The sequence below is a fragment of the Coregonus lavaretus genome (genome assembly GCF_964263955.1).
Source record: "Coregonus lavaretus genome assembly, contig: HAP1_SCAFFOLD_123, whole genome shotgun sequence".
In the NCBI taxonomy this organism is placed as follows: Eukaryota; Metazoa; Chordata; class Actinopteri; order Salmoniformes; family Salmonidae; genus Coregonus; species Coregonus lavaretus.
The window spans coordinates 464,914-478,621 of NW_028165834.1; the positions used below are offsets into that span (position 1 = coordinate 464,914).

General features: G+C 45.1%; 1 protein-coding gene across 1 annotated transcript in view; it reads right to left on the reverse strand.

The window, feature by feature from the left end:
• Window positions 1-1,486: 1,486 nt before the first annotated feature.
• LOC311115387 (uncharacterized protein) overlaps window positions 1,487-13,708 on the reverse strand; it is a gene marked incomplete at its 3' end in the record, with an annotated part of 23,138 nt that continues 10,916 nt past the window's right edge. Inside the window, exons 3-5 of the mRNA XM_084190565.1 lie at window positions 5,524-5,627; window positions 1,850-1,971; window positions 1,487-1,690 (exon numbers count right to left, since the gene is read on the reverse strand). Coding sequence (XP_084046691.1) covers window positions 1,487-1,690; window positions 1,850-1,971; window positions 5,524-5,627 — 430 coding nt within the window. The remainder of the gene's footprint in view (window positions 1,691-1,849; window positions 1,972-5,523; window positions 5,628-13,708) is intronic.

Below are 13,708 nucleotides of genomic sequence, written 5' to 3' on the forward strand. Positions count from 1 at the left end.
AGCGCTCCGGGTAAGTTAACTTCGACAACTGGAAAGAAACTGAGAAATGGCTTGACAGGCTTTAAATACTAACTAGAAGTGTGAATGAGCCTATCAGGGCAGTCCTGATAATTAGTGACAGGTGTGTGATTGCATGACAGTGTCAACAGGTGAAATCAACTTGCTTGATCAAGTCCATCTCAGCAAAATGCTGCTCCATTCTGAGGGCTTTTGTACAGTCTCACTGTCATTGTTGGTTACAGATGTATGAATGGGCTGACTTGGCGAACTAAGCTGTGTGTGTTTGGGTGTGTGTGTGTGTGTGTGTGTGTGTGTGTGTGTGTGTGTGTGTGTGTGTGCGTTTGGGTGTGTGTGTGTGTGTGTGTGTGTGTGTGTGTTTGGGTGTGTTTGTTTGGGTGTGTGTGTGTGTGTGTGTGTTTGTGTGTGTGTGTGTGTGTGTTTGGGTGTGTGTGTGTCTGTGTGTGTGTGTGTGTGTGTGTGTGTGTGTGTGTGTGTGTGTGTGCGCGCACACGTGCATGCGTGGCTGTAGGGGTTGGCTGATTAAATTACCTCTCTGTCTGTAGGGAGCCAGGAGGTCGCCACGCCAGATAATTGGTCAGAAGACATGCTGTCATTGGTGTGTGTGTGTGTGTGTTGTGGGGGGAGTCCCCTGTGGTGATAGGGGGTATCCAGGATGAAGTAATCTCTCATGGGATTCTTAATTAGATCAACCCCCCCTTCTCCTACTGTATTCCCCTAAATACCCTCACCCCTCTCCCCCTTCCCTCCCCCTCTGCCTCCCTGCAAGACCAGAGCAGACGTTAAAGAACCAATCAGAGGGTGACACACATACTCATGCAGATGCATACTGTACATGCACACACTAAAACATGCATAACAGTATACATACAAATGCATACACGATACAGTATTCAAGTATCTTTGTGTCAGAGGGTTTTGAGTAATGTGTTTGTGTGATAGTGGGGAGAAGGGTTAGTGAAATTAATTTTCTGGGGGGGGGGGGGGGGGGGGCAGATTGATTTACTGTTCACACACATGCACACATACATACACACACACACATACACACACACACACAACTGTCACATCAAGGATGAATGGCTGAAGCTTAGAGCAACCAGGAAATTCAACTTCACTGGAATAAACTAAACTAGCCTAATATTCTATAAATCTGTTCTCTTTGATTGAAGCCCAATTGGCTGATTGCATCTTCATCATGAAAGAAATTAATCATCTTTTTAACTTCTTATTTATTTATTTGAATAAGCACAAGCATTGAGCAGAAAATAAGTTACGGAAATATATTTGTGTGCCTTTTAGAACACAAAAAGCTAGCTGCCCTACACAATTCCATTAGCCTTGTTATGCACAGAAATAGTAAATACTAGCCTATAGCTGCTAAAAGTAACAAAATAACCTGTCCTTTCTCTTCACTCTCTTCTTCCACTCTGCTGTTCTGCTGCCCCTGCATCTTGGCTGCAGTCCTTCAGGCCTTCAGGGAAGCCTGGTCCCTTCTGGTCTTCAGGTTCACCATGATCACAGCACAGACCATCCCCAGCAGTGAAGAGTAAACTGCATAGAACATGGAGTTGATGCCAAAGGGGTCCCTGTCCCCGTTGATCAAGAAGGTTGTAGTTATTGATAAACAGACTGTCTTAGACGTGACAGCACACCAGTACTCCCCACTGTCCTCCAGTGAGAGGTTAGAGAGGACCAGAGAGACGTAAGGGGGAGATGCATTCAATCTGCCATCTAAATCTTCAGGCTTTGTTTGTACTCATCTCTATCTGTAGCTGTGTCACTCCTCCCTATCAGGATAGCATTGTCCACTTTAGCAGTCTTTCTATACCACACCCTTGTCATACTCTGTGACATCAGAGTTGCATCTGAGAGCAATCTTCCCTCCCTCTGAGAATAACTCTGTGAGGGGCTCAGATTTGGGACACACCAGCAGGTTTTTAGTGGGGACACCTTTATGCACAAGTAATATCAATCAAATTCAATCAAATGTATTTATAAAGCCCTTTTTACATCAGCAGATGTCACAAAGTGCTATGCAGAAACCCAGCCTAAAACCCCAAACAGCAAGCAATGCAGATGTAGAAGCACGGTGGCTAGGAAAAACTCCCTAGAAAGGCAGAAACCAAGGAAGAAACCTAGAGAGGAACAAGGCTCTGAGGGGTGGCCAGTCCCCTTCTGACTGTGCCGGGTGGAGATTATAACAGAAAATGGCCATTAAGGCCAGATTTTTCTCCAAGATGTTCAAACGTGCATAGATGACCAGCATGGTCAAATAATAATCACAGTGGTTGTAGAGGTTGCAACAGGTCAGTACATCAGGAGTAAATGTGACTTGGCTTTTCATAGCCGGGCATTTAGAGGTTGAAATAGCAGGTGCGGTAGAGAGAGAGAGTTGAAAACAGCAGGTCTACGACAAGGTTGCAGGTCCAGTGAACAGTTCAGGGTTCCATAACCGCAGGCAGAAGAGTTGAAACTGGAGCAGCAGCACGACCAGGTGGACTGGGGACAGCAAGGAGTCATCAGGCCAGGTAGTCCTGAGGCATGGTCCTAGGGCTTAGTTCCTCCGGGAGGGGAGGGAGAGAGGGAGAGAGAGAGAATTAGATGGGGCATACTTAAATTCACACAGGACACCGGATAAGACAGGAGAACACCAGATATAACAGACTGACCCTAGCCCCCCGGCACATAGACTATTGCAGCATAGATACCGGAGGCTGAGACAGGGGGGTGTCGGGAGACACTGTGGCCCCATCTGACGATACCCCCGGACAGGGCCAACCAGGCAGGATATAACCCCACCCACTTTGCCAAAGCACAGCTCCCACACCACCAGAGGGATATCAACAGACCACCAACCTACTACCCTGAGACAAGGCTGAGTAGTACCCTGAGGTGTTCAGCATCAGGGATGGGATGACCAGGGTGTAATTTCCATTTACAAGGTAGTCTGTCTGCTTCTCTTGGTCAGTAAGGAATTCCCCATCCACTGAGTGGGTTTGAGATGGTGATACTTTGGTGAGTCTTCCAACTGGGCTGTCCCACGCCCATTCCTCTCTCCCATTGGGGTCAGGGTTAAAGCAGGGAAGTACAGCCTCCTCTCCCACTGAGGGCTGACTATACTTTGGCTTAAAAATCACCGGTATGGTCAGACTAAACACAACGCTGTCTCTCCACTACCAGGCAACTGTAAACACCTACTCGTTAGAGGAGAAGTTGGTCACATGGAGAGAATAGCCGTTCTCAGTCAGCTGCACTCTACCGCTTACTTCCTTCATTAAGGGAGGAATGTCCTGATAGTCCTTGCGGATCCATCTCACAGTAATATTATCACCACCCTATGGAGCCCCACACTGCAGGTCTAATTAGTTCCCTCTGAGCATGCATTATGTAAGACACGGTCCGACCATGTACGGTACTGCAGATGGTGAGGTTGATGCTTTTCTGGAGCGACACCTTGCCAGCTGTCCAGCACTCCACCTTGTATAGTCCAGAGTCTGACTGAGACAGGTTCTGGAGCAGGACAGTTCAAATGTTCTGAGATGATCTGAAAGTAAGCTTCAGTTGCTTCCATAAGTCTGCATCCACTGTGGAATTCTCAGGTGTAGTGTTTGAAGTGTTCCACGGCAACAGGCTCTCTTCAGCTTTAGAGTTGGCGATCAAACAGTAGTCATTTACTCATCGTTGTAAAAGAGATACTCATCACCTCCATCTATAATCTCATAGGTTTCTTGGACAGCATGGGCGGTTCGGATCAGACTTGCCAGTAGAACGCTCAGCTTTGTGACTGAAGCCATTGTACACACCCTGTCTCTACTGATGTGTTGTGATGAACCAGTCGCCTTGTATCTGCTTTCGGTCAGTTATCTTATGCCTCCGTGTTGCAATACTGGCGACCCTGTGATGCTGAGCCCAATATCTACTCATCTTTTCCACAGAACCGTGGAGGGCCTGACATGTCAGAGCAGAGTGCAGTGGTAAAGGTCACTGATGGGTCAAAACATCTCAGATTGAACATGCTGATGGGGACAGAACTAGATACAGCTGGTGCTTTATGAACCCTGGTTGCATCATAGGCCTGCCTCTTGCTTCTTCTCAACTGTCAAATGTCCTCATAATTTTTTTTGTGTGCATTTACATTACATTTGAGTCATTTAGCAGATGCTCTTATCCAGCGCGACTCACAATAAGTAAGCTTTTGTTCTTGTGCATCACAAACACACCTGATTCAAATATTCAACTAATCAAGGTCTTCTCTCTGTCTTGACCATAATTAGCTGAATCAGGTGTGTTACTGCAGGGCTGGAATGAAACCCTGCACTCCGGGTAGCGCTACAGAACCAGAGTTGGATAGTTTTCCCTCTCTCTCTCTGTCTCTATGTCTCTCTCTATCTCTCTCGCTCTCTCTGTCTTTGTGGTCAGTCTCTCAAATTAATAGCCTGTCGGTGTCCTCTCTCTTTTTGTCTCTTGTTTCAGACGGTTATAAATGTGTATCTAGACAGAAAAGATAAAGAACAAGGTACAGAGAGAAAGAGAGAGGTTGATAAAAATATATTCACAGCCATTTGCCCATAAAACTGATTGGCTTTGACATTGTGAGTGACAGGATTTCCCACCGACAACATGTGACATGCCTAAAGGGCATACACACACAGAGAGACTGACTGAGAGACAGATAGAGAGACTGACTGAGAGACAGATAGAGAGACTGACTGAGAGACAGATAGAGAGACAGATAGAGAGACTGACTCAGAGACAGATAGAGAGACTGACTGAGAGACAGATAGAGAGACTGACTGAGAGACAGATAGAGAGACTGACTGAGAGACAGATAGAGAGACTGACTGAGAGACAGATAGAGAGACAGATAGAGAGACTGACTGAGAGACAGATAGAGAGACTGACTGAGAGACTGACTGAGAGACAGATAGAGAGACTGACTGAGAGACAGATAGAGAGACTGACTGAGAGACTGACTGAGAGATGGATAGAGAGATAGAGAGATAGAGAGACTGACTGAGGGACAGATAGAGAGAGAGGGAAGGGAGAGAGCATAGTATCTCTTCTGGCCCTGAGGGCGGTTTCTGTCCCAGAATCCATCACTCTCTGGGTCAGTCAATGCTCTGCTTGTGTGTGTGTGTGTGTGCGTGTGTGTGTGTAGCACTTTGTCTGTAGTGGAATCTTTGTTGGGGTCGATAACTTTTATGTAACCTCACACAGTGTGTGTGTGTGTGTGTGTGTGTGTGTGTGTGTGTGTGTGTGTGTGTGTGTGTGTGTGTGTGTGTGTGTGTGTGTGTGTGTGTGTGTGTGTGTGTGTGTGTGTGTGTTCATTTGGTGGGTTCAGCACAAAAGGAGGCCCAGGTTTGGGCTGTCTGTGTGATAGAGATGGAGAGTTGTGCCCCACTAGGCCACAACACACACACACACACACACACACACACACACACACACACACACACACACACACACACACACACACACATACACATATATGGGAGGCCCCACTGTTTCTCCAGGTTCCAGAGAAGAACAGGCTGAGCTTGACAATGCCGTGCCCCAGAGAGCCCTCACCCTGCTGGGATTGGGAACGCAGCACCTGGGCCCTCTTTCTGGAAGTCTGGAGAGAACAAGAGAATACTGCTCACGTGATAGATCCAGTGAAGGGAAGACAGATGTGTGTGTGTGTGTGTGTGTGTGTGTGTGTGTGTGTGTGTGTGTGTGTGTGTGTGTGTGTGTGTGTGTGTGTGTGTGTGTGTGTGTGTGTGTGTGTGTGTGTGTTAGTGATGCGCGGGTTGACTCATAACCTGCAGTCCACACTATTATATCGGCGGGGCGGATGGGTTTAGGAACGGGCAGAAAAAGTTAATGTCAATCCACGGAGGCAAAAAGGAGTTTAATTCAATAAGACAAAAGCTGCTGTAGTATCGAGTCAATGCTGGCAATTATTGCTGATAAACAAAGGAGTCCGCTCATACTGAACCTTTGATCATAAGTTTTATTCATATCACAAGATTTCAGCATGAGGTTACAGGTGTCAAGATCACCCGGAGAACGGTGTCCCAGATTGCAATGGCCGCTCTAACCTCTTTGCCGTTTTTACCCAGTATATATAATCTTCCCAAGATATGGGTGGCTCCCTCTACTGTCCAATCCCTTGTCTACAACACACAGACTTCTCTGTCCTATCCGGGGTGTCACACTAAAACCGGCTCTCTTTCTGCTAAATAAACATCCTTTCAGGTTCCACTTAAAAACATTAACAAAGTCATAATCTTCATATACGACATTGCGAAAGGAGAGTTGAAAATAAACAGAAGGGAGGGTCAGAAAAGTCATGTTTGGAAAATATTTGGTGAAGTGGTAAAAGAGGATAATAGTAGTGCCAGCTATGTTATGTGTGATGATTGTGAGGCGTTATACATATTCGACAGTCACAAGACGGGACTTCAAATAGGTCTATGGCATGTCAAGGGAACTGTAGCCTTCTGTTTAGATGGGTTAAATGGAAACTGAAATCTGGACACAGACTGTAGGTCTATAACCTCTCACATAGCCTTAATAATAACTCCTGCAGAATTAAGCATTTCTTGTAGTAAAATTATACACCAAATGTAGGCAACATTTTGACTTGGGAACAGGAGTGGAGAAATATGATTTATTTATTTCTGCATCTTGAGAGAATCCAATGCTCAGTTAGATACCATCTGTAGAGGTGCTGTCTTCATCATAAAAGCATAATAAAATATGCATCGATGCTGAACTGAAATCTTATCAGAAACACGTTGGGTCGTTTTCACAGCTTTCTTTTTCCTTACAAGTGGTCAAACTGATGTAATTTGGACATTCTGCACAGAAAATATTCCCGTTTTTTTGTTTGTTGCGTTATTGTATTTTCTCTCAAGTCCCTAAACGTCTTTGATCCGCGAAAGATGACAGAGAAAACTTTACTGATGTCAACTAGATTGACGCATTCATTCTATCGATCTATGACATTATTCTGTTGAGCAAGAGTTTATTTTGTCTTCTAGGGCAACATATAATGGCAGAAGAGAAGCTACAAGTTGACTAACAAATAGCCTACCAAAATGTCTGAAATTATATGCAGAAACAAATCTAAATCAGGCAAAAAAAAATCCTGCACCCCTGTCAAAAAATCGTTCTGCCGTTTTTGACTGTAGGGCATTATCTATATTTGCGTGTTAGGGCCTCAGATTTTCACTTTATCACATTGGTCGGGCGGTTGTGGATAGGTTATTAGCAATTGCGGGCGGGTGCGGGTGAACAAACAGCTGACCCGCGCAACACAGGTGTGTGTATGTGTGTTTGTATGTGTGCGCGCTTGCGCGTGCATACATGCGTGTGAGTTCTATCATCTTTCAGCCCAGAGGGAGCGTGACTAACCCCAGCTACTGTCACAGTCCAGAGCGCCAGAGCGACAAGGGGTGGCTTTTTAGGAAATATCACATAATGATTAACTGTGTGTGTGTGTGCGTGTGTGTGTGCGCGCGCGTGTGTGTGTTATGACTCCCAGCTCTCAGTTCACATCCTGTTATTTTCGTCCTCAACAGAAACAAACAGAGAATTCCTGAGACTCGGGTATCATGTCCTCTGTTGTGGTGGCATCAGACAGTTTGGATAAAGATGTGCACGCGATGATAATGTTGCTACCTCACTCTGTCTCTCATAATCATAATCATTAACCTTACCATTATTCGTATTCACACATACACACACTCGGTTGCCGCTCGGTGCAGTCTGTCAGTTCACCGTCAGGACTGAAGAGGGAACCGTTGGCTTCCCTGTTTGGGATTTATCATTAAAACAATTATAGACACACACCGAGAAGAGGTGTGTGTGTGTGTCCTCTCTCTCTCTCTGTTCGTGTTCGGTGGGCACACACACATCAGGGATTGTAGCCGTTCGGATTTAAATCGGGACGCTTACGAATGAATGGAAATCACCTTCGAACAGGACGAAGGAGCCTCTTCCACCACCCCCTACCCCGAGCTCGCCCGGTGCCCATTGTGATTTAGCTCTCGGTTAACACCCGGGCAAGCGTCGGCCCACGGACTGACTTCACGCGCGCCGGGCAGCAACAGAGAAAAGGATGGAGGCGTTTTTCGCAGAGGTAAGCTGGGATGGGAGAATCGCTTTTTCCCCGTGTAATATTATATTTCCCGGGTACTGGTTGGCCTAATGATAGAAAGACATGGTAGCTTGTCATAAAACCCGTTGTGTGAATATATTTTGGGCATTTTTATTTGGTGTAGGCTATGATGGTGGTTCAACGAGAATCCATTTATGGCCGACCCTCGACAGACACAAGCATAATAAAACTCTTCGGGTAGGCTACGGGAGACAATATATCAGGTGTAGGTTATGTGTCACAATATCGAAAACATTTGCTTTCTCTCTCTCTCTCTCTCTCTCTCTCTCTCTCTCTCTCTCTCTCTCTCTCTCTCTCTCTATGTAGTCCAATGTCATCAACACAAATGTATAATAGCCTACCTATCATATTACAAGTCTACTGACTGGATGTGCTAAAATGGCACCACACCACTATATAGCCATCATCATCTGTCCATTCTCTCCGAGGAGGAGAGGAGAGGAGTAGCCTAATTGGCTAAATGCAGCCTGACCAGTAAATAGGCGACTCTTTCCATAAGGCTGCATTTCGGATTAAGACCCAATCTGTTGAGGGAGAAAAGCTTCGTATCGTTACTAGTCAAGATACTAACCTACTGGGGTATTAGTGTCTATACCAGTATGATCGGGGGGGGGGGGGGGGGGGGGGTTCTCTACCCGCTCTGGGGTGACTCTGTGTGGGGCTGTGTCTCGGAGAGGGAGGATAGGAGGGAGGCGTGGCTATTGCGGGATTTGAGGAGGGGGTGGAGAGAGGAGGAAGAAGAGGGGGTGGTGCTTCTGTACGATGAAGGCGAAATGGAAGGGAACGAATTGACTGTAGGGGAGACAGCGAGTTGCGATGGTTATACAGTAAGGGAAAAAGTATTTGATCCCCTGCTGATTTTGTACGTTTGCCCACTGAAAAAGAAATGATCCGTCTATAATTTTAATGGTAGGTTTATTTGAACAGTGAGAGACAGAATAACAACAACAAAATCCAGAAAAACGCATGTCAAAAATGTAATAAATTGATTTGCATTTTAATGAGGGAAATAAGTATTTGACCCCCTCTCAATCAGAAAGATTTCTGGCTCCCAGGTGTCTTTTATACTGGTAATGAGCTGAGATTAGGAGCACACTCTTAAAGGGAGTGCTCCTAATCTCAGCTTGTTACCTGTATAAAAGACACCTGTCCACAGAAGCAATCAATCAATCAGATTCCAAACTCTCCACCATGGCCAAGACCAAAGAGCTCTCCAAGGATGTCAGGGACAAGATTGTAGACCTACACAAGGCTGGAATGGGCTACAAGACCATCGCCAAGCAGCTTGGTGAGAAGGTGACAACAGTTGATGCGATTATTCGCAAATGGAAGAAACACAGAATAACTGTCAATCTCCCTTGGCCTGGGGCTCCATGCAAGATCTCACCTCGTGGAGTTGCAATGATCATGAGAACGGTGAGGAATCAGCCCAGAACTACACGGGAGGATCTTGTCAATGATCTCAAGGCAGCTGGGACCATAGTCACCAAGAAAACAATTGGTAACACACTACGCCGTGAAGGACTGAAATCCTGCAGTGCCCGCAAGGTCCCCCTGCTCAAGAAAGCACATATACAGGGCTGTCTGAAGTTTGCCAATGAACATCTGAATGATTCAGAGGAGAACTGGGTGAAAGTGTTGCGGTCAGATGAGACCAAAATCGAGCTCTTTGGCATCAACTCAACTCGCCGTGTTTGGAGGAGGAGGAATGCTGCCTATGACCCCAAGAACACCATCCCCACCGTCAAACATGGAGGTGGAAACATTATGCTTTGGGGGTGTTTTTCTGCTAAGGGGACAGGACAACTTCACCGCATCAAAGGGACGATGGACGGGGCCATGTACCGTCAAATCTTGGGTGAGAACCTCCTTCCCTCAGCCAGGGCATTGAAAATGGGTTGTGGATGGGTATTCCAGCATGACAATGACCCAAAACACACGGCCAAGGCAACAAAGGAGTGGCTCAAGAAGAAGCACATTAAGGTCTTGGAGTGGCCTAGCCAGTCTCCAGACCTTAATCCAATAGAAAATATGTGGAGGGAGCTGAAGGTTCGAGTTGCCAAACGTCAGCCTCAAAACCTTAATGACTTGGAGAAGATCTGCAAAGAGGAGTGGAACAAAATCCCTCCTGAGATGTGTGCAAACCTGGTGGCCAACTACAAGAAACGTCTGACCTCTGTGATTGCCAACAAGGGTTTTGCCACCAAGTACTAAGTCATGTTTTGCAGAGGGGTCAAATACTTATTTCCCTCATTAAAATGCAAATCAATTTATAACTTTTTTGACATGCATTTTTCTGGATTTTGTTGTTGTTATTCTGTCTCTCACTGTTCAAATAAACCTACCATTAAAATTATAGACTGATCATGTCTTTGTCAGTGGGCAAACGTACAAAATCAGCAGGGGATCAAATACTTTTTCCCTCACTGTAGTTGTTACTACGGATTATTAACGCCATGTCCGAATCTCTTGCTCTCTCTCTCTCTCTCTCTCTCTCTCTCTCTCTCTCTCTCTCTCTCTCTCTCTCTCTCTCTCTCTCTCTCTCTCTCTCTCTCTCTCTCTCTCTCTCTCTCTCTCTCTCTCTCTCTCTCTCTCTCTCTCTCTCTCTCTAATTCATTCAAAGGGGTTTTATTGGCATGGGAAACATAAGTTTACATTGCCAAAGCAAGTGAAATAAACAATAAACAAAAGTGAGAAGAAACAAAACACAACATCAACAAAAAAACGTTCAACCATTTCCAGTAAACAAAGCACTCATAAAGGTTTAAAAGGGATTAAGACGTTTCAAATGTTATATTATCCGTTATGTACAGTGTTTTGAACTATGTGGAAATCTCTCTCTCTCACTCTGTTTCTCTGTCCATCTTGACCCCCACTATTAAATGATAGATGAAAACATGCCCGTCCCTCTTTTACATAGCACTGGATTCCCTCACTGCAGAGAGAGAGAGAAAGGAGAGAGAGAGGCCCTCTCTCGTCTCGGTGTTTAACTTGCGTTGTTACCGACTCTCCCAGATCAATAATCTAATTACGACTTTTCGCTCCGTCTCTTTGCCGGTGGCTCGAACAGATCTGTAGTCCGGCCACCAGTTTGCTAGCCCACTGGGTTTTGCCCAGTAGAAAACATGATTCTATTAACTAAATGTGTTTTCTGCAGGATAATCTATTACACTACCGTTGAAAATGTTGGGGTCACTTAGAAATGTCATTGTTTTCGAAAGAAAATCACTTTTTTTGTCCATTAAAATAACATCAAATTGATCAGACGCCTCACAGGTCCTCAACTGGCAGCTTCATTAAATAGTACCCGCAAAACACCAGTCTCAACGTCAACAGTGAAGAGGCGACTCCGGGATGCTGACCTTCTAGGCAGAGTTGCAAAGAAAAAGCCATATCTCAGACTGGCCAATAAAAAGAAAAGATTAAGATGGGCAGTCTGAGATATGGCTTTTTCTTTGCAACTCTGCCTAGAAGGTCAGCATCCCAGAGTCGCCTCTTCCCTGTTGACGTTGAGACTGGTGTTTTGCGGGTACTATTTAATGAAGCTGCCAGTTGAGGGCCTGTGAGGCATCTGTTTCTCAAACTAGACACTCTAATGTATTTGTCCTCTTGCTCAGTTGTGCACCGGGGCCTCCCACTCCTCTTTCTATTCTGGTTAGAGCCAGTTTGCACTGTTCTGTGAAGGGAGTAGTACACAGCGTTGTACGAGATCTTCAGTTTCTTGGCAATTTCTTGCATGGAATAGCCTTCATTTCTCACAACAAGAATAGACTGACGAGTTTCAGAACAAAGTTCTTTGTTTCTGGCCATTTTGAGCCTGTAATAGAACCCACAATTGCTGATGCTCCAGATACTCAACTAGTCTCAAGAAGGCCAGTTTTATTGCTTCTTTAATCAGCACAGCAGTTTTCAGCTGTGCTAACATAATTGCAAAGGGTTTTCTAATGATCAATTAGCCTTTTAAAATGATAAACTTGGATTAGCAAACACAACGTGCCATTGGAACACAGGACTGATGGTTGCTGATAATGGGCCTCTATACACCTATGTAGGTATTCCATAAAAAATCAGCCGTTTCCAGCTACAATAGCCATTTACAACATTAACAATGTCTACACTGTATTTCTGATCAATTTGATGTTATTTTAATGGATTTTCTTTCAAAAACAAGGACATTTCTAAGTGACCCCAAACTTTTGAACGGTGGTGTATGTTCTAATATATTCGCAGGTTTTTGTGACAAACTAGCCTTATAGGTTTAGACATGGTTGGTGTGTTGTTATTTGTTTCTAACACAGAAAACAAGGCCGCATTCTTCCCCAATTCAGACCTGGGGATGTATGGTGCCAAACCTCCCCATCTCCTCTTCCTCCTCCTCAGTCCTTCCTTCCTTCTCCTCCTCTTCTTTCTTCCCTAGTTTTAGAATCATCTTATAAGGTGCCTTCCTCTTTTATCCTCACCTCCATCTCCTCCCTTTTTTAGTCATTCCATCATGGTGTTGTGGTCTTCATTCAAGCAAACACAAACAAACATATCACACACACACACACACACACACACACACACACACACACACACACACACACACACTCAATTTGTCTCATCTGTTCATTAATGTGTTATCTTCTAACTGTAAGCTACTTACCTCCATTTACATTTTAGTCATTTATCAGACGCTCTTATCCAGAGTGACTTATAGGAGCAATTAGGGTTAAGTGCCTTGCTCAAGGGCACATCAACAGATTTTTCACCTAGTCGGCTCGGGGATTAGAACCAGCGACCTTTCGGTTACTGGCACAACGCTCTTAACCACTAACCACTAAGCTACCTGCCGCCCGCTCCATCCTGCTTTAACTCAATTTGATATTGCTTTAACAACCACCCTTTATTACTGTGGTGTCATTCATTCTGTGTGAGTGTATGTGTGTTTGTGCATGTGTGTGTGTGTGTGTGTGTGTGTGTGTGCATGTGTCTGTCTGTCTCCATGGGTGTTGTTACAGATGTGGTAAATTCTCTACACTGTGACTCAACACATCACACCTCCATATCCCCCAGCAACAGTGGAAGGGGAGGCCTGCCGATAGGGGTCCACCACGGTCCTAGTGTCCACAATCACATACATACACATTGTAAAGATGACACCGTATGACGTGTTGGACATTCATTCCAGTCTTCTTTCTCTCTCTTGCTCCCCATCTCCTTTACCTCTCTCTCTCTCTCTCTCTCTCTCTCTCTCTCTCTCTCTCTCTCTCTCTCTCTCTCTCTCTCTCTCTCTCTCTCTCTCTCTCTCTCTCTCTCTCTCTCTCTCTCGGCCTTTCTCAATAGCAAGGCTATGCTCACTGAGTCTGTACATAGTCAAAGCTTTCCTTAAGTTTGGGTCAGCCACAGTGGTCAGGTATTCTGCCACTGTGTACTCTCTGTTTAGAGCCAAATAGCATTCTAGTTTGCTCTGTTTTTTTATTAATTCTTTCCAATGTGTCAAGTAATTCTCTTTTTGTTTTCTCATGATTTGGTTGGATCTAA